Source organism: Neoarius graeffei, chromosome 11 (assembly GCF_027579695.1).
Source record: "Neoarius graeffei isolate fNeoGra1 chromosome 11, fNeoGra1.pri, whole genome shotgun sequence".
NCBI classification, from domain to species: domain Eukaryota; kingdom Metazoa; phylum Chordata; class Actinopteri; order Siluriformes; family Ariidae; genus Neoarius; species Neoarius graeffei.
The window spans coordinates 53,020,330-53,039,212 of NC_083579.1; the positions used below are offsets into that span (position 1 = coordinate 53,020,330).

Sequence of the window (18,883 nt, forward strand, 5' to 3'; positions counted from 1 at the left end):
TTGGCATGTTCAAAAAACAACCTCGCATCAACAATGATACCACACGCAAGAAAAAAAAAAAAGTCAGGCTATTCAACAACCAACCTGGCAGCAGCGAGCAAGCCCCAAATCATCCTAAATTATTATTATTAAATTGTAGAAGTCTGGGAGGCTTGCTCCTCATACAGTTATCAACTTGGGGCCAATTTAGCATGTTTTAAATCTGAATTTCTTGCGTTTGCTTACCTCAAAGTGTCCGCAGATCATGCACAGACTTATCCATTATATCCACAGTTTTTTGCCAAGTCTCACACAGGCTTCTTTCAAGTCTACTGTTGGGCCAATAAATCATAAATAAAACAGCTCAGATTTGTTTGTTTAAGTCGTTTGCCACTCCACTTTATTCTTGTGGGTTCACATACCGCTGCCGTTATTTCCCCCTAATCACGAGTTTGTTGGTCTTCCAATATGGCGCAGGGTCTGTTTACTTCCGGTTTCGGGTGACGTCAGTGAAAGGGGTCTATAAGGTTCTGATAGTCAACATCGCAGTCCGAGAAAGCAAACCATTTATAGTAACATGGAAGCTACCTGAAAACTACATCCCCCCCCCCCCCCCCCCCCCCCCCCCCCCCCCCGATTTCTCATATGAACCAGCAGCCAGACTAAATGCGAATAAAGACTGCTCAGCAGAAAAGCCAATTCACTGAAGAGGAAAGGATGCAGGATGTGAAAAGTGCATATTTGATTCTGGTAGTGATTACAACAAGAAGTTTATTTTATATAGCACCTTTCACCAGTCCAAGGACGCTTTACAGAGTCATGGCACGATCAAAACAAAATACAATGGAAAGACAAACAAGTCAATAAATTGAAGACATAACAGATAAGAGACACAGAAAAGGAAAACAGCAAAATCGGTTAACATGGGCATAAAGACCGTAGACTAGGTCAAAGTTTAGAAGAATAATGAACAGTGCGGTACCAGGACAGGAGGGATGGCAGAGAGAGGAGACTAAAAAGGAGTTCTGAATTTGGGGAGAGATGTACCATCATGGAGGCTCTGAGGGAGAGATTTCTACAGCTTGGGGGCTGCAACCCTAAACACCCTGGAACCCATGATGGATAATTAATTTAAGTTTGGGGACAGATAAGAAGATGAAGATCTGAGACTGCGAATGGTAGAGTACGGTTGAGGTAGTGCCATTTAGGTATTGAGGAGAATGGCCACTTCATCAATTTCTCAATCTGTCTCAGTAAATATTGCCCTGTAAATTCATGAGGACTGGACTCATTAGCCAATAGGAAAAAAGTGGACAATGGTGTGGCTTGCTTTAAAAAAAAAAAAAAGCCTGGACTGGAGTAGTTGCATATTATTAGCTGATCCAGCCAATAGGCGAGGAGCTTATGCAATCATGTCTGGCATCGTCCACATTTCACGAAAATCGCTTCTTCTCTCTCAATTCTTCACCCATTTTTATTCTTTTTGGCAGGAAGGTAGGCCTGCCTGGGGTGAATACAGCTTCTACCCAAATTTGCATAATTGCAATTAATAATGAAGATGTGGAGTAATTAAGCCCTAACAAGCAGTTTCTACACATCACTTCTCCCTCAATTCTTCACCGATTTTGATTCTTTCTGGCGTGCATATAACTTCTACCCAGATTTCCTTCATTACAATTATTAATGAAGTTATGGACTAATCAAACCTTAATGAGCAGTTCAACAAAAATCACTGCTTCTCGGTCAATTTCTCACCGTTTTGGATTCTTTCTGGCAAATAGGTCGGTATTCCTAGGGTGTATATAGTTTCTGTATATAGCTTGCAACATTTATTGTGCAAGGTGGCCCACTTTAGATCATTCCTTCTGGACTAGACGGGGCTGGAGTGAGCTACGCCATCACTGATAATTTTCTTCTTCTTTTCTTGTTGCTTAATGCACATCTAGAAAAACAAGTAGAACTTGACACCATCAGCAAGGAAGCTTCCACCACAAGTCTAGGCCTTCTTGTTACTAATTTGTGTCTCGGACAAATCCGTAAAATATACTTTAAACAGGAAGGAAGCTATTAATAAATACTTGTATTTATACATTGATTTATATATTGGTTGTGGTGTAGCTCCGGACCCAGTTTTGAGCATTGGTTCCCTCCAGGCCTTGGCTTGTGGTTGGTGATGTTTGTGCTCCTCTCTATGGACTGCAGTGAGCTTGTTGTGCTTTTAACATCATGGTTGTCCAGCGCTCTGTGTGGCGATGCTTTTGTGCTTGGCGCGGCATTCTGAGTGATGTTACCCGGTGGTGTCGTGGCGGCTGTGCAGGTGGTGTGGGACTTTGTGCGCCTTTTGTTGGGACTGTAGCAGCTACACCATTGGAATGACATCTTGACCTCCTTTTGGTGGACCCCCCCCCCCCCCCCCCCAAGTTGTAAAGCAACTTTGGGTATGAGAAAGGTGCGATATAAATTCAACATTATTATTATTATTATTATTATTATTATTATTACCTGGATAGATGGGTGGATGCCTTGCTGTAACCTTGACTCTGTTGGGATTAATTCCAAAATCTCATCAAATCCGGTCATCTGTTGATTACAATAATAGTTCTATACAAATTCTAAAAACATTCAGCCACTTGTTCTCGAGATTATTGTGCCGATGAGAATCTTGGACAGACAACCCAAGAACATGCTGCCAAGTAGCGGAGGCGTAAAGTATAGCCATCTCGTCTATTGGCGTACCTAAAGCTTATGGTAAAATTCTGGATGTTTTCTCTGCTTGCTAGGTAAGCAGTGCTTGCTTTTTAGCAATGTTGGCACCTCTGTGTCCTATTCCAACTTTACCACTCCACACTGTCTTTCATTCAAGAGCTTTGGGCACTGCATGATTGGGTAAGTGGACTGGTAGCGTCAGTAGTTTTATTAAAATTGTGGTCCTAATCTTGTACACAGAGAAGAGAAGACAGAGCAGCTGATTGATACTAGGAATGAACTGGAACGTCTGGATGCAGAGATGCAAAAGCTGAAACAGGAGGTCAGTGTGTTCTACCTGTTCCACACACCACTGTCACTTCTACTCTGTAGACAGGACCTCTGAACAATCAGGAAGTCCTGTAGGTTGTTTGAGTTTGAAGGTGAGAGGCACAACTTAATCTTAAAGGTGAAGTTTGTTATTTTAAACTTGTAGCAATCATATATAATTTCAAAGATACCTTAGAAAAAGAATACCATGCAAGGGATCTGGCATATTTCTTTAATTCAACCTTATGTTTATTATTTTCTGGCTGCAGAAATTACAAATGTCTGCTTTAATCATAATCGCTTTCTCCAGCTCTCAATTTTGGCACATGTACAAGTTCATTTATAGTACTGTACAGAGGTTGTTTTTTTTTTTTAATATGTGCCCACTCTGAACTGTTTTTCTGTGCAGAACATGCAGCTTTTGGCGGAGGCACGGTCAGTACGGGCTTATCGTGATGAGGTGGATGCTCTGAGGGAGCGTGCAGGCAAAGTGGATAGGCTTGAAACAGAACTTGCTCGCTTCAAAGAGAAACTTCATGATGTCCACTTCTACAAGGCCCGCATGGAGGTAACCATGGTGTACCTTTTTGAAATAATCCTCAACTTCCTTAGGTATATTGTACTCCAGTCAGTGTGGTTCGCTGTTGTGCTTTGGCTTGTGCGTTACTAGTGGACTGCCAGATTCCTGGCTCTGTTAGATAAGTATAAAGCATGTGGCTCCTCTGGACTCCACAGCTGTCAGTGGCAGGCATTTTCTGTTTTATCAGTATTTTCTCATCCTTCCCTGTCCATTTAATCTTTCACATTCTGTTTTGTTTCATCTTTTCTGAATGCTCTGTAGGAGCTGAGAGAGGACAATATGACTCTGCTAGAGACAAAGGCCATGCTGGAGGAGCAACTGGGGACAGCTAGGGGGCGCTGTGACAAACTGCATGAGCTGGAGAAGGAGAACCTGCATCTGCGTTCCAAACTGCATGATATGGAGATTGTAAGCACAGATTAGGAAAACGTAATATTTTTTGACATAGAAGGAGAGAATAAGATGGTGTGTGTTGATGTCCCCTGCTCTCTGGTTTGTTTTTTGTTTATTCAGGACCGGGACAGTGATAAGAAGCGTCTAGAGGAGCTGATGGAGGAGAACATGATGCTGGAAATTTCACAGAAGCAGAGCATGAACGAGTCCGCTCACTTGGGCTGGGAGCTGGAACAGCTGGTTAAGAACAATGAAGTCAACGACGGTCAGTCTGAGATACAGAACACCCTATAAAAGTTGTTTGTTTTTCCCCCCTACAGTACTCTGAACATTACAACATGCTACCCAGGTTTCTCACACAATAAATTACTATTAATCATTAATTAGTAATTAATTAACCTCAACAAGGTCTCTAATGGGCCACCAAACATTTGGAATGCAGCTCAACAAATTAAAGGGAATAACTCATAAATTAAAGAACTAGAAGGGCGTGCGGTAGAGTTCATACCCCTGCCAAGCCACATTCGGATTTGCATTCAAATCAAATCCATTGTTCATTGGCCCATGGCCCACCTTTCCTCAAAATTTCATCAAAATCCGTTCACTACTTTTTGAATTACATTGGGAACAGACAAACAAATGGAGGCAAAAACATAACCACCTCCAACAAAGCTGGCAGAGGTAAAGCAAAAAACAGTGCGTCTTCCTAAGCTTGGGCCACCAGACCAACTTGCATCTTGGCATCGATTCTGCAACATCGTGGTGGTGGTGGAAAGCGCGGTCTAAGGCCGAATCCCATTTCACCCCTTGGACCAACCCCTTAGCCCTTCCCCTCCATTTTGCGCGTTCACGTGAAGGGGTAGGGGTATCCCAATCCCAGTTAACGCGGAGGGGTAGGGGAAGGGGGAGGGCTTCTGTACCCCTCCAAACGGAGATTTTCCTGGAGCTGACTCCGAACGAAGGGGTTTGAGTGATTTCCCACAATGCCATGCGGATTTCAGCGAGATTTCATGCGGATTTCAGAAAGATGGCGGTTCCCGCGGCGAAAGATTGTCATAAATGTATTTTCTCCATTATTTACGTGTTTTAAGTTGTTATCCAGAGGAAACACGCCGCTTGATTCGCTTTCGAGCTGAGAATGAGCAGCGATTTATGAAATCCAAGCTGCTGCTAAAAAGCTTTGGGAGTGAGTATTGTTTTCGGTTGCTTTACTGCGTACGTTTTGTTCTGTTATTCTCGCTTTTATTGTTTACATGAGTGTTCTGACACCTCATTCTGTCGGATGTGGTGCACGAAGCGCCAAAGATATCCCATTCAGTGGTGTTAGTTAACAAATCACACCCTGCCAGCAGAGATTTCTGTTCTGGCTCTGACTGTAGCGGCTGGTCGCAGCCAATGACGCATTTGGTCGCGTTTTGCTAACGTAAACGCTGACGGAGGTACGCGATGACGTATGCGATCGTTGAAGGGCTATCCCAATATGTAAGGGTTGAATTTCAAGCCCTATCCCTTGTAGCTCAGTTTCAAGGGGAAGGGCCAAGGGGAAGGCGGAGGGGAAGGCGGAGGGGTAGGGGTAGAAATTAGAATTGGGATTGGGCCTAAGATGTCTGTCCAAACTCTTGTCTTGTTCATGACACTTGTTCAGAAAAGTTTCATTATTATAAAAAAAAATGAAATCAGTCTAAAACCTACACAAGTGAGCCCATGTTATTGAAAGTGTTTTATTTACTGCAGATAGCGTTTTCCAATAATACATGTACTAACTCATTTGTATATGTTGCTACGCTTGCCATTTTACTATATGTTTATTTAATACATGAACAAATAATTTGAATTTGTAAAACTTCTTGATCCTGCTACATTTGCAAACAGTCCAGTATACTGTAATTAACTATAATACATACAAGACACTTTTTCCATGGAATAAAAACATGCGTTTTTCTAGTGGGTTTCGTTCATTTGGTTTGTTAGCATGCAATATTGTTAGCATATTGCTTATCCTACGTGTATTTGGTCACTCTACCCAATGGAGAATAAGCGTTGAATGAATATGGGTTACGATATTGCATGGTTGTCAAGACATGACGTCACATGTCGGAGCTGATGCGAATATCCAGTGAGGGAGTTTTCTGCTGTGCATGTGCAGATGCATCTTTTTGTTCACTGGGAAAGAGAAAGACGCATTGAACACCCAGAAGGCTACCAAAACTTTTATTAGATATTCTTCATGCATATTTATAAGAGAAAAACATATCAACAGACATCAAAAAACTGGAAGTGTGTGTTTGAATAATAATAACAATTGCAACAACAAGTATTGCCAGGCAAAACAAACCTCGCCCGGTAGCACTTGTGATGAATATGAAGGAAGATATCATGAAAAAAAAAAATAGGTACCCAATGGGTACATGTGGCTATGCTTTTATAAATAAAATTGTTTTCTGATACCATGTTCATACAGTAAATATGGCTTTTATATTTAAAAAATTTGTTTACATTTACTCTGGGGCGGCATGATGGTGTAGTGGTTAGCGCTGTCGCCTCACAGCAAGAAGGTCCTGGGTTCGAGCCCCGTGGCCGGCGAGGGCCTTTCTGTGCGGAGTTTGCATGTTCTCCCCGTGTCCGCGTGGGTTTCCTCCGGGTGCTCCGGTTTCCCCCACAGTCCAAAGACATGCAGGTTAGGTTAACTGGTGACTCTAAATTGACCGTAGGTGTGAATGTGAGTGTGAATGGTTGTCTGTGTCTATGTGTCAGCCCTGTGATGACCTGGCGACTTGTCCAGGGTGTACCCCGCCTTTCGCCCGTAGTCAGCTGGGATAGGCTCCAGCTTGCCTGCGACCCTGTAGGACAGGATAAAGCGGCTAGAGATAATGAGATGAGATGAGACATTTACTCTGAGGCAGTAGCCACAAATATGAAGCGTAATCCAAAAATGAACAATTTTTTTTTAAAATCACAAGTAAAATATACCAAGTGTCTGTACTTTTTATATTATTCTGTTCTTACAGTTTTCGAAACTGAAACCTCCAAACTGAGGCTGACATACACACGCTGTCACCATGACCGAAACTCTTATTTCCCGGAAATGGCCCGGCACTAGAGCTTAGTGGAACGCACTTTCCCTCTGTAATAAACATAAACATGTCTGAAAGCGATTTCTTTAGTCCATTTATTTCGAATGGTGAACTGAATTGTATACACTCACCGGCCATTTTAATCAGAACACGTGTGTGCGCAGTGCGCGATCGTTACACTTTACATTCTTACAGCACGATGATGTAGTGGCTGGCGCCTGTATATGAGGCAGTAGATATAACAAAATCTATTTTGACCTTTTTGGTGACCTTGACCGGATGACCCTCAAAATGTTGAAGGTTCTATTTGAGACCAATGCCCATCTATCCTGAAAGTTTCATGAAGACTGATCCAGCCGTTTTCCTGTAATATTGTTAACAAAAAAACCAAAGAAACCCGACCGAGAACAATACCTCGCCCCTTGGTGTACTCCATCCCGGGCGAGCTAATAATATTGGCTGGCTTTTTTTCATGGTATATCAGATGTATTCCATTCAGCTACCATGATCTTGAACTCGTCTTCAGCTTGTTCAGTATCATGTTAGCTGAATGGAATATTATTTAACTATACCACAGCACTGTCGAATTTCTGATCCGACAGGAGTGCTGGCTGCAAGACAAAATGCATATTACTTCTGTCTCTAGAGCAAGAGAGACACAGACAAACGTGCACAAAAATCACACCATTAAATTATTGATTTTTCTACAACAGCATTGTTTTGTCTCTTACTTAACACATAATTCAAATATGCAGGTTTGTCAGTACATACCTGATTATCATTTTATTTGATCATTTTAGAACCATGCTTGTCCTTGTGTAAATTTTCTTGCAACACTCCATTTCGTTTATTTCAATTTGTTCTGCAAAACTAAGCATAGTTGTGAAATTTCTCCGTGCTGAATTGCTTGTTGGCTCCACACTCTGTGCAGTACGCAAGTCGGTTGTGGTTGAGATGAACGAGTCGGCATCTAGCCGGCTTCTGAAGCTGGAGAAGGAGAACCAGAGTCTGCAGAGCACCATCCAGAGCCTACGTGAGGCTGCACTCGGCCTCGAAGAGGGTCAGCTCCACACCATGGAGCTGGAGAGGGAGAACCAGGGCCTCAGCAAGAAGGTACACCTCATCTTTTCACTTGTGCTTCACTCTCTTTAGGTTTTTTTTTTTTTTTTTTGTCCTAATAAAGAGTTTTATGTTCCGTTCTTAGCTTGAGAGACTACAAACTCAACTGGACCAGGAGAAGCAGACCATAAAGGACATGGAGAATCTTGGAGAAGAGCTCCTCAAGGAAAAGCAGAGACTAGAGAAAGATCTAGAAACCCTGAGAGCAGAAAAGGGGAAACAGGTACTGTTTATTGGCACTTCTTGTAAAGAATGTGGCAGAAATGACTTCAGCTATTCTGTGCACTAATACTGATCGTGTACGTGTCAGATCTCAGAACTGGAGCGAGAGAAGGAGCACCTGAACCAGACTGTGAACTCTTTGCGGAAACGTGCCCAAGAGGACAGTGAGGCACGCGTGCGTGAGGTGGAAACAGAGAATCGTATCCTACACCAGAAGATCTCGGACACAGGAAGTCAGATGGTGCAGCTTGAGAACGAGAAGAATCAGATCACCAAGCAGTTGGAGAGTGAGCGTGAATGTGCCCAGGAGCTGCAGAGGACAGTGAAGAGCTTGGAGTGTGCTCAGAAGCAACTCCAGGATGAACTGACCTCGCTCAAAGTGGCTGAGGAGCAGCTTAAAGCTTTGCAGTGCAAAAACAACATCCTGGAGCAAGAAAACTGGGGGCTGAAGAAAGACACCGAAGAGTTACAGTGTGAAAATATGCGTCTGTCTCTACTAGAGAAGGAGCACAGGAAGCTGGAAAATGAGAACGTGGAGCTTCGGGCCACTGTTGCTGAGCTCCGTTCCCAGGCCAAACGTACTGAAAGGCTGGAGATCAACTGCAGCAGCCTTGACAAAGAGAACCAGCGGCTCCAGCAGAGCCTGGAAAATGGCAGCACCAAAATCGAGGGCCTCAAGAATGAACTGCACGAGGCTGAGGCCCAGAGCGAGGAACTGCGGCATGAGCTGGAGGAGCTCAGGAAGGTTGCGAGACGTGCTGAAGAGGCAGAGAAGGCACGGCGGAAAGTGGAGCAGGAGCTGAGCCAAGCTGAGAAAGAGAGGAAGCAGCTAGAGAGGGAGGCACGTAGGCTGAGGCAGCAAGTGGACGTGAGGGAATCTGCACTTGAGGAGAGCTCGCTTAAACTGAGCAGCATGGAGAAGGAGGGAACAGCCATGAGCAGGGAGCTCGCGCGGCTCCAGGACGTTGCCGGTAGAGTCAAGGATATGGAGAAAGAGAACAAGGAACTGCAGAAACAGGTCACCATTGACAAGAAGACTTTGGCCACACTCCGAGAGGTACTGCATGTAGTAATGAGACAGCTTTTTAATCACAAAACCTGTAGTGAAGTGTGGTTAACCCCATGCGGTGTGACTGCTGTAGGAGCTGGTGAATGAGAAGCTGAGGGTGCAGCAGCAGTGTAATGAGCTCGAGAAGCTCAGTCATGAGCTGGAGAAGATCGGCCTGAACCGAGAGAGACTGCTGCAGGAAGAGCACAGCTGCGAGGACAAGTGAGTGTGCACACGGTTTACAGTACCTCTGTGATGTTTGGGGCATTTTCACACTTGTACTTTTTGAGACCGAGTCCTTTTGCAAGTGTTTTGGTGCAAATATTTGAACATTTTGTCAGTCTGAACGAGTATGGGGCCGAGGAACTAAAGAACATGAAAGTTATTCTGTTTCTGTCAAATGAAGTCTGGTGCAAGCCATAGCATGTGTGAAAACGACTGATTCCAGGATTGGCCCTTGGTCACTTTAATGGGTTGAATTTTCACATTTACTTCCTATTTCACATCTCATCTCATTATCTCTAGCCGCTTTATCCTGTTCTACAGGGTCGCAGGCAAGCTGGAGCCTATCCCAGCTGACTACGGGCGAAAGGCGGGGTACACCCTGGACAAGTCGCCAGGTCATCACAGGGCTGACACATAGACACAGACAACCATTCACACTCATATTCACACCTACGGTCAATTTAGAGTCACCAGTTAACCTAACCTGCATGTCTTTGGACTGTGGGGGAAACCGGAGCACCCGGAGGAAACCCACGCGGACACGGGGAGAACATGCAAACTCCGCACAGAAAGGCCCTCGCCGGCCCCGGGGCTCGAACCCGGACCTTCTTGCTGTGAGGCGACAGCGCTAACCACTACACCACCGTGCCCCCCTCCTATTTCACATGACTCAGAAAAGCATCTTATGGTCTGCACCAAAAGGCACGTGCCTACGAAGTACAATAAGCAAAGAAAGAATTAAAAACGCACGTAGCTACAACTTAAATATGGTAACAATAATTCGCTGAAAGGCTTCATCCACACTCCAAAACACAAACTACAAACCCATTGATTTGATTTAGTCAACTAAATACATACGAGGACAATAAAGGGAACGTGTCTACTTTCTTTTATTGTGCCAGCATTTTGCACCTAGCAGTAGCGATGTAGAAAATGGAGTCCAGAGTCATCATTATTACATTAACAGCATTTAGCAGACGCTCTTATCCAGAACGACGTACAACATACCCAGGGCAGCCTGAGGAGCAGTTGGGGGTTAGGTTAGGTACCTTGCTCAGAGCACTTCAGCCATTCCTGCTAGTCCAGGGAATCGACCCGGCGACCTTTAGACCATGGCTTCCCGAGTCTTGAAGTAAAGAGTCATTCTTGAGAATTCAGGCCAAGTGTGTGAAATGCCCTGAAGTTCAGTTGGTCGGGTTCAATGCCCGAACTGATGAAAACATCAGTTTTTCATTGGCTATTCAGACACAAGGTACGCCAGCACTCTTGCTGGAGCGGTTGGGGGTTAGGCGCCTTGCTCAAGGGCACTTAAGCCAGTCCTACTGGTCCAGGGACTCGAACCAGCAACCTTTTGGTCCCAAAGCGGTTTCTCTAACCATTAGGCCATGGCTTCCCCAATAAAATACCCTAAAGGTCATGCAAAAAATGTTTAAATACCACCCACACCGCTGTCATTATTACTGAATAATAATAATAACTTTGTTAAATGTGGCAGTTTATTAGGCCTTTAACCCTTTCCTCAGTAATAGTGTTTCATAGCCTGCAGTGTTTGGAGCTTGATTTGCTGTTATTTGTTTTAATGCATTAATACTTGCTTTGTTTACTTGCAAATGTTTTACATCAACTCCAAATTTCCATTTCCTCTCCATTTCTAGCACAATGTGGCAAAACCACTTCAGTCAGTGCGTTTACATGCACATAGAGAAAATCGAATTTCTGCTGTAGCTCGACTGAAATCGAAGTTCTAAATGCCATGGATACACCTTAGCTCGGCTGAAATCGAAACGAACTGGATTTCTCGTAATCGAGGTACGCGACCTAGATTATGCGATTGTAGCCGAGCTATTTAGTGCATGTAAACCCTGTCGAGCTACGTAGTCGAGCTACTTACTTCCCTTCCGGAAGTGACGAGTGACGAGACCACAAGCGGGAAACACAACAGCCTCGGTCAGCATGACAACAGTAGTAGTAGCGAGCAGCAGAAGAGGTCAGGAGGAACAAGGAGACAAAAAACAAAAACAATTGAACTTTTTGTGTGTTTATTAAGACATAAGTTAAATTGTAAGCAAAAAATGGACTTTAGAAAAATATACAATTGTGCAAAATAAGTTGTCTTACAGGCGGCACGGTGGTGTAGCGGTTAGCGCTGTCGCCTCACAGCAAGAAGGTCTGGGTTCGAGCCCTGTGGCCGGCGAGGGCCTTTCTGTGTGGAGTTTGCATGTTCTCCCTGTGTCCGCGTGGGTTTCCTCCGGGTGCTCCAGTTTCCCCCACAGTCCAAAGACATGCAGGTTAGGTTAACTGGTGACTCTAAATTGACCGTAGGTGTGAATGGTTGTCTGTGTCTATGTGTCAGCCCTGTGATGACCTGGCGACTTGTCCAGGGTGTACCCCGCCTTTCGCCCGTAGTCAGCTGGGATAGGCTCCAGCTTGCCTGCGACCCTGTAGAACAAGATAAAGCGTCTAGAGATAATGAGATGAGATGAAGTTGCCTTACAAAACAGTGGTCTGTGCAGGACAGTTTGTAGCCAACAGGTGGCAATGACATGTGGTGTGAATGTAAAGTGGAACTCACTCCTCCTCTTCATGACGACAACCGGAAGTGTACCAACACGATGGGGCGTGTAGCGCCACCTGTGGCTCGGGTGCACAATGTACCTCACACAATAGCTCGATTTCCTTGTGTGCATGTAGGATTGGATTTCTCTGGCACCCCTGCTGGGACCCTTAGCTCGATTACCGACAGTAGCTCGATTTGGATGTGCATGTAAACGCACTGAGTGATTAATTCTCATATACTGACCATTTAGCTCATTTAAAGGACACCCCCCCCCCCCCCCCCCCCCCCCCCCGAAAGGGTTGAACCAAATTTCTTGGTTACTTCTTATAAGTAGTTTAGTGTCCAAGTAATGTGTACATGGATGAAATGCATCACAGCATGTCTTTAATTTATTTTCTGAACGCTTCTACCAGATGGAGTGGGTGAGTTGACGTAGTGAAGTGGAACTAACTGTGCACTAACTCGGCTGCAGCTAGAGCATTTGTGCATCTCTTTCTCTACTGTGTGCTTTTAGGATCAAATTTAGTTTTATCCCTTCTTTTCTTTAGTTGCACAATCTGCTTCAATGCATGCGAGATCGAATCGTAGCTGCAGTGGAGATCATGGCTGTGTCTAGAAGATTGTATCTAATGTGAAAGTAGTGGAGACTAACACTCTACACTGGAAACCACACTGTCTTTTATTAATTTTGTTTGGAATGCACCCTGGAGAGTTGTCTTGGGGGAGGAGTTCCCTCTTTGGACTGGATTTTCTTTCTCTCTCGCTCTCTTTCTGTGTCTCACTATCTTATTTTCTCTGTGTGGGTTTTTTTTTTTGGGTTGCTGTTTTGGAAAGGGTGATCAGAAAGGATTAACAAGCCCGGACAGTGGCGTTTCTCAACAGTTCCTTAGCACTCACTGAAATTTAATCTACTGTGTATATTTAACACTAGCATTCACATTCCATTAGCTTTTCGTAATGTGCATGTGTGCGTGTGTTCATTGCTTGAGTGCTATTAGATTACTCTTGCATGGGTTCTCTGTAGGTCTAGTAGTCAGTTGAGCAAATGTTATTTGTCATTAATATCGGGGGGAAGACCAATGACAAATAATTTCAGTCTGCTTAATTAACTGCTAAGCAGAACTCAGTCATCTCATTGAAATCGTTCGCTGACCCTTTAGTAAATACAGGATCCTGGAGACAAAGATTGAATCGGCTCTGAAGAATTCCTTGGAGCTGAAGGAGGAAAAGATACAGGGCCTGGAGTCACGCCTAGAGGAGAGCAGTAGCTTGAACCAGCAGCTCCGTACTGAGCTCACATCAGTAAGACCACAGTGCACACCCATTAATGCGGAGACTTGGTCTTTGTCATACTCTGTATTCATCTCTTCTCACATTACGTATTTGCTCATCCTCTTCAGGTGAAGAAGACACTGGAGGCCTTGAGGCAGAGGCAGGAGGAGGAGGCTGCGCACTCTGAAATATCCCAGAAGACTGTGGAGCAGGGCAGGTCGGGGAGCAGCCAAGAGAAATGGGAGACGGAGCAGAGAGAAATCACGTCTGAGCTGCTTAAACTCAAAGACCGTCTGATTGATGTGGAAAAGAATGTATGTTATCATTTGTATAATTTTTCAACTTGAGTTTCTGTTTCTAGTTGTACAACCCCTGGCAAAATTATGGAATTGCTACACTTGGAGGACTTTCAGCCAGGTTTTTTTTTTTTTAAATATAAACACTTTAAAGCAAATAAACAAATCACAGCTATGACGCAAAACAATTTTTGCTTAATAGCTGGACATTCTGGCTTTGTGAAACATACCGCATATAAATTAATGACATATTTTTTGTTCTAATGTTAATGTTCCAGTATTAAAGCGTTCCATCATGTGTGATTTTGTTTATTTGCTGAGAGGTTTAAAAAAAAAAAGCTGGGTGAACATCCTGCAAGTGTGATGATTCTTAGTGTGTCGACCTCAATGTTTGTTTCCCAGAATGCATCCCTACAGACGGAGAAGCAGCTACTGAAAGAGCACCTGAAGCAGCTGGACTCCCAGAACACACAGCTGAATGCTCAGACACTGGCTCTGCAAAAACAGGCCACAACACTGCAGGAGCAAAACACCGCACTTCACAAAGACACCGCCAAGCTACAGGTACTAAAACCAGCACTGTAGTGTAAACTGTTAGTATATGACTTGAGGCTGCTTTACAGTGTATGTGAACCTCAGTCTTGTAAATCTGTGTGCTCCATTGTATTGAGCTGATGCCAGAAAAAGATGGTGAAATTCTGTTCTGGCGGACTAAGATCAGGTGTGTGTATTATGTATGTGTGTATGTAGCCATGGTAACAGCGCCCGGGGAGCAGTTGGGAGTTAGGTGCCTCGCTCAAGGGCACCTCAGCCCAAGGCCGTCCCATATTAACCTAACCGCATGTCTTTGAATTGCGGGGGAAACCGGAGCACCCGGAGGAAACCCACGCAGACACAGGGAGAACATGCAAACTCCACACAGAAAGGCCCTCGCCAGCCGCTGGGCTCGAACCCGGACCTTCTTGCTGTGAAGCGACTGTGCTAACCACTACACCACCGTGCCGCCCAGTATATCCATGTGCATGACTGTAGCCAGCTATGAGGCCACTGAGGTCCGGACCTCTGTCATTTTTATGAGCTGAAAATACATTTGTACGCTAAATATTCAACTGGATAAAAAAAATAAAGAATAACATTAAAATGTCTCCGTAAAAAATGACACATGACAGACAGAGAGGGCGAAGGCTATCGCATGCTGCATCCAAGGGACTTGAAGCCAGCTGACTGCATCTTTTCTAGGGGCAACGTCAGTGGGCGGTTTAACACATGCTGAGGAAAGCGCTATCGGCCACCTTCTGTATGCCTGATCTCACATACACCCATGATTAACTACTACTGTTGTGATTGATGGGGGATAGAGTGTGTACTACCCCTCCCTTCCTGAGGCATGATCAATTTTGCTTTCTTGGATTCCCGACCATGGGTGGTATGGAATCAGATATCCAGACGACGGGGCGAATGCTCTTCTGTTGTGTCACTCGGGAGCCATAATGAAATGTTTCGCAGTGCTGCTTTGGGATGAGGTTTTATGATTCTCTCTTGAATTGTTTTGGATCAATCTGCAAAATTTGTCATTGGAATTTGACGTAGGCTTCTGTTTTTATGTTGTAAAAACATTAGTCCTGGGTATGGCTTTAAACTGCAACCGGTGGTGAGTCTCAGGTCCAGGAGGACTTGAGTATTGGGGAAAGTGGAGTTACCCCTTAATCACCATTGCTCCCAGGTCCGCTTTGACCCGGAGTGGCAGCACCTGCCTGGGTTCCAGGTATGGGTCAAAGCATGGTCAGAGGGTCTACAGTTTTTATCCCCCGCTGGCCGAAAGGCTTGAAGGGGGATTGTCGTGGCGTCTGTCTGTCCCGGGAAGGGTGCTCACCTTCTGAAATGAACTCCTCTCTCAATTTTTGGAGAATTTTCATGAAACTTGGCAGGATTCTTTGTGTTATGTCGGTAATATGCATATTGTAATTTCATTAAATTGGGTCACATTTTACCAGAGTTGCAGCCCTTGATTAACAAAATTATACTTTGACAGTTTTTCATGAGGGTGTGTTTTCCTTCTGAAATCAACTCCTCTCACAATTTGTGGAGGAATTTTACCAAACTTGGCAAAAGGCTTTGTTATATGACAGTTATACGCATATTGAAATTTTGTTTAATTTGGGCAAATTTTACTAGAGTTATGCCCTTGGTTTATTCACAAACTTGTACTTTGGCAATTTCATCAAGGTGTGCTTGCTTTCTGAAATCAACTTTCCTCACAATTTTTATCCCCCGCTGGTCGAAAGGCCCGAAGGGGGATTATATTGTGGCGATGTCCATCTGTCCCGGGAAGAGTACTCGCCTTCTGAAATCAACTCCTCTCACAATTTTTCGAGGAATTTCACGAAACATGACAAGATTCTTTGTTAAATGTCAGTAATGCGCATACTGCAATTTCGTTCAATTCAGTCGCATTTTACCGGAGTTACGGCATAGTTACCAGCGGGGGATATTGTGCTTTCAGAGCACTCTTGTGAATTCTGTTACGATAGTGGAAACAAGTTTTAATATGTATTAGCCTATTTGACTAGTAACTTGAATGAGCTGACTCCAAACCTCAGTAACTCAAATATGTTTATAAATTCCCCCCCCCCCCCCAAAAAAAAGAGAGAGAGAATCGTTCTGTAAGGGGTTTGTTCAATAATCTGTACTCACTCTGTACTCAAGGAGTCGGTGGAATTCATTTCAAAGTTAAACATGAACCGTCACATATCCTGGTTATACGTGATGCCAACGTTAAATTGTATGCCTATTTGAACAGATAACAAAGAGCTATTGTGGCTTTTTTTTTATTTTTTTATTTTTGTGTTCAGGTAGAGAACTCCACGCTGAGATCTCAGAACTCGTCTCTGACTGCTCAGTACACAGCCTTGCAGGCTCAGCTGCAGACTCTGGAGGCAGAGACTGAAGTTCTGCAGAGGCAGCATGAGGAGGCTCGAGCCAGACGTGACAGCATCACTCAGGATCACGAGCACCTGCTCAGTGTCCATGAGAGGCAGGCAGCCGAATACGAGCAGCTCATCACCCAGCACACTGCCTTGAAGAGCAGCCAGAGAGCACTGGAGCAGGAACACCGCAGTCTGGAGAGCAAGTCAGTCCCATTCTAATGCTAGTTCAGTGTGTGTTATATGACCAGGTCTGTACAAACGATAACGGAAGGATCTTTTCCTGTAGACCCATTTCATTAAATATTTACGTATAAATTGGATTATCAAGAAGGTGTTGGCCAATAAAAATGCCCTTTGCTGTTCTCAGGTTCCACGTGAACATGTGAAAAGAGCCGTCGCCTCCTGGTTGCCCGTGTTGCCAGTATGTAATGTGAAAGTATGGATGTGTGCGTTGTCTCTACAGAGACCACTGTAGCTGTGAGCCAGGAGGACTGCTGATAGAACAATAGGAATGAAATGGCAATGATCAAAGCTCAAGCACACCAAATAATTTAGTGCCATTCAGGGTTTAAACATGCATTCTACCTTTTTTTTAAAAAAAATAAATATCTAAACAATTGCTTAGACAGTGCACACATCTGCGTGTTCATGTAGAGAGCTTCTGTTCACTCCGGTCCTGCAAAATTTAAAAGAAACCATTTATAAAATGGCTCTGTTGTGGTTTGTGTAAAATATCCTTAGAAACCATTTCACTTTGCTTCAGCAGCCAGAGCAATCTTAGTGGGAATGGAACTCCTAATCAACCCACACCATTAATTTTATCATCCATCTACTTTTATTCTATCCACATTCACTGGATATGAGCAATCGCGTGCTAATCTACTACTCGGTTATCAGCTCATATACCGTGAGTAGAGAAAAACAAAATGGCGGAGCGTGTTGCTGAACCAACCGAGGACGAAATAAAAACTACTCGAAAACAACAAACCCCCCCCCCCCCCCCCCCCCCCAAAAAAAAAGCAGCAAAATATGGAATAAAAGTATTTGATGATAACATTTTTCCCCCCACAAGAATTATTATTATTATAGCATTTTTCACAAATTGCTACCGTCATTTCTCCGGTTTGTTTACGTTTTACACGGAAATGATTTTGTCGGAATTTTATATAAAGTTTTATTTATCGAATTTGCCAAAAATAAAAATGCTCTGTTTCTCAAAATCCAGTGAAATGTGGCTAGAATAAAACGGTTATTCCACTCAATCTCATCGTACATGGTTTATAGACGTCTCGGCACCACGCGCCTTGTTGGCTATCAGCTCACGTATGACTCGATTTTTGTAGACTAACTTAAGTATCTATCCTGCGTGTGTGTACTCAAATCAGCCAATCATGTGGCAGCAGAGTAATCCTGCAGATACAGGTCAAGACCTTCAGTTAATCTAAACATCAGTCAAAAGCATTGCTGTTGTAGCTAACCCATTTCAAGGTTCAGGTTTTTGTGCATTCTGAGATGCTTTTCTGATTACTACAGTTGTAAAGAGTTATTAGAGTTGCTGTACTTGGTCAGCTCAAACCTGTGGGGCCATTCTCCTCTTGGCTCTCTCATCACCAGGGCTTTTCCACCCACAGAATGATTATGTACTGGATGTGTGGGGGTCTTCCCCCCCCCCCCCCCCCCCCCAATGCCATTCTTTTGCTGTGTTCACACTTATACCGGTACGAAAGTGGTATAACTGTATCAATACAAAGTATACCGGTACAGTTTAGTGCATCTGCCCACACTAGCGAGAAATGTTTGCGGTTTTCTTTCACGGAAGTTGAAATGCGCGTGCACGAAATGTTTCCGTGGTTACCGAGTAACTTCCTTCCGAGAATATGGCGGATGAAACAACGTGTGTGTGCTTTTTGTTGTCAATGTACAGTCTGTATTTCTGGTGGTCATTTATTCAGTCGAATCGTATAAAACGCGCGAGGCAGTTGAGAAAGAAAACGAATCTTCCTTTCTCCCCCCTCACTTTCTCCCTCTTTCTCTCCCTTTTCCCCTCTTCCTCCTTTCTTCCTCCCTCCCTCCCTCCCTCCCTCCCCCTCTCCCTTTCTCCCCCCTTTCTTGGCTCCATGTAGCTCCACAGTCGTTTTGAGCCATTTTGAAGTTTTATTTACAGCTGGAAAGCACA

The 18,883-nt window shown here is 44.1% G+C and overlaps 1 protein-coding gene across 3 annotated transcripts in view; it reads left to right on the top strand.

Annotated features, from left to right (window-relative positions):
- Positions 1-18,883, top strand: part of ccdc88c (coiled-coil domain containing 88C) — a 122,558-nt gene that overhangs the window by 69,639 nt on the left and 34,036 nt on the right. For all 3 annotated transcript variants that reach the window (XM_060934193.1, XM_060934194.1, XM_060934195.1), the window contains exons 9-20: positions 2,926-3,007; positions 3,404-3,562; positions 3,836-3,982; positions 4,088-4,232; positions 7,973-8,154; positions 8,246-8,383; positions 8,471-9,439; positions 9,525-9,652; positions 13,373-13,514; positions 13,613-13,798; positions 14,183-14,344; positions 16,633-16,910. In XM_060934193.1, the coding sequence (XP_060790176.1) occupies positions 2,926-3,007; positions 3,404-3,562; positions 3,836-3,982; positions 4,088-4,232; positions 7,973-8,154; positions 8,246-8,383; positions 8,471-9,439; positions 9,525-9,652; positions 13,373-13,514; positions 13,613-13,798; positions 14,183-14,344; positions 16,633-16,910 (2,718 nt within the window). The remainder of the gene's footprint in view (positions 1-2,925; positions 3,008-3,403; positions 3,563-3,835; positions 3,983-4,087; positions 4,233-7,972; positions 8,155-8,245; positions 8,384-8,470; positions 9,440-9,524; positions 9,653-13,372; positions 13,515-13,612; positions 13,799-14,182; positions 14,345-16,632; positions 16,911-18,883) is intronic.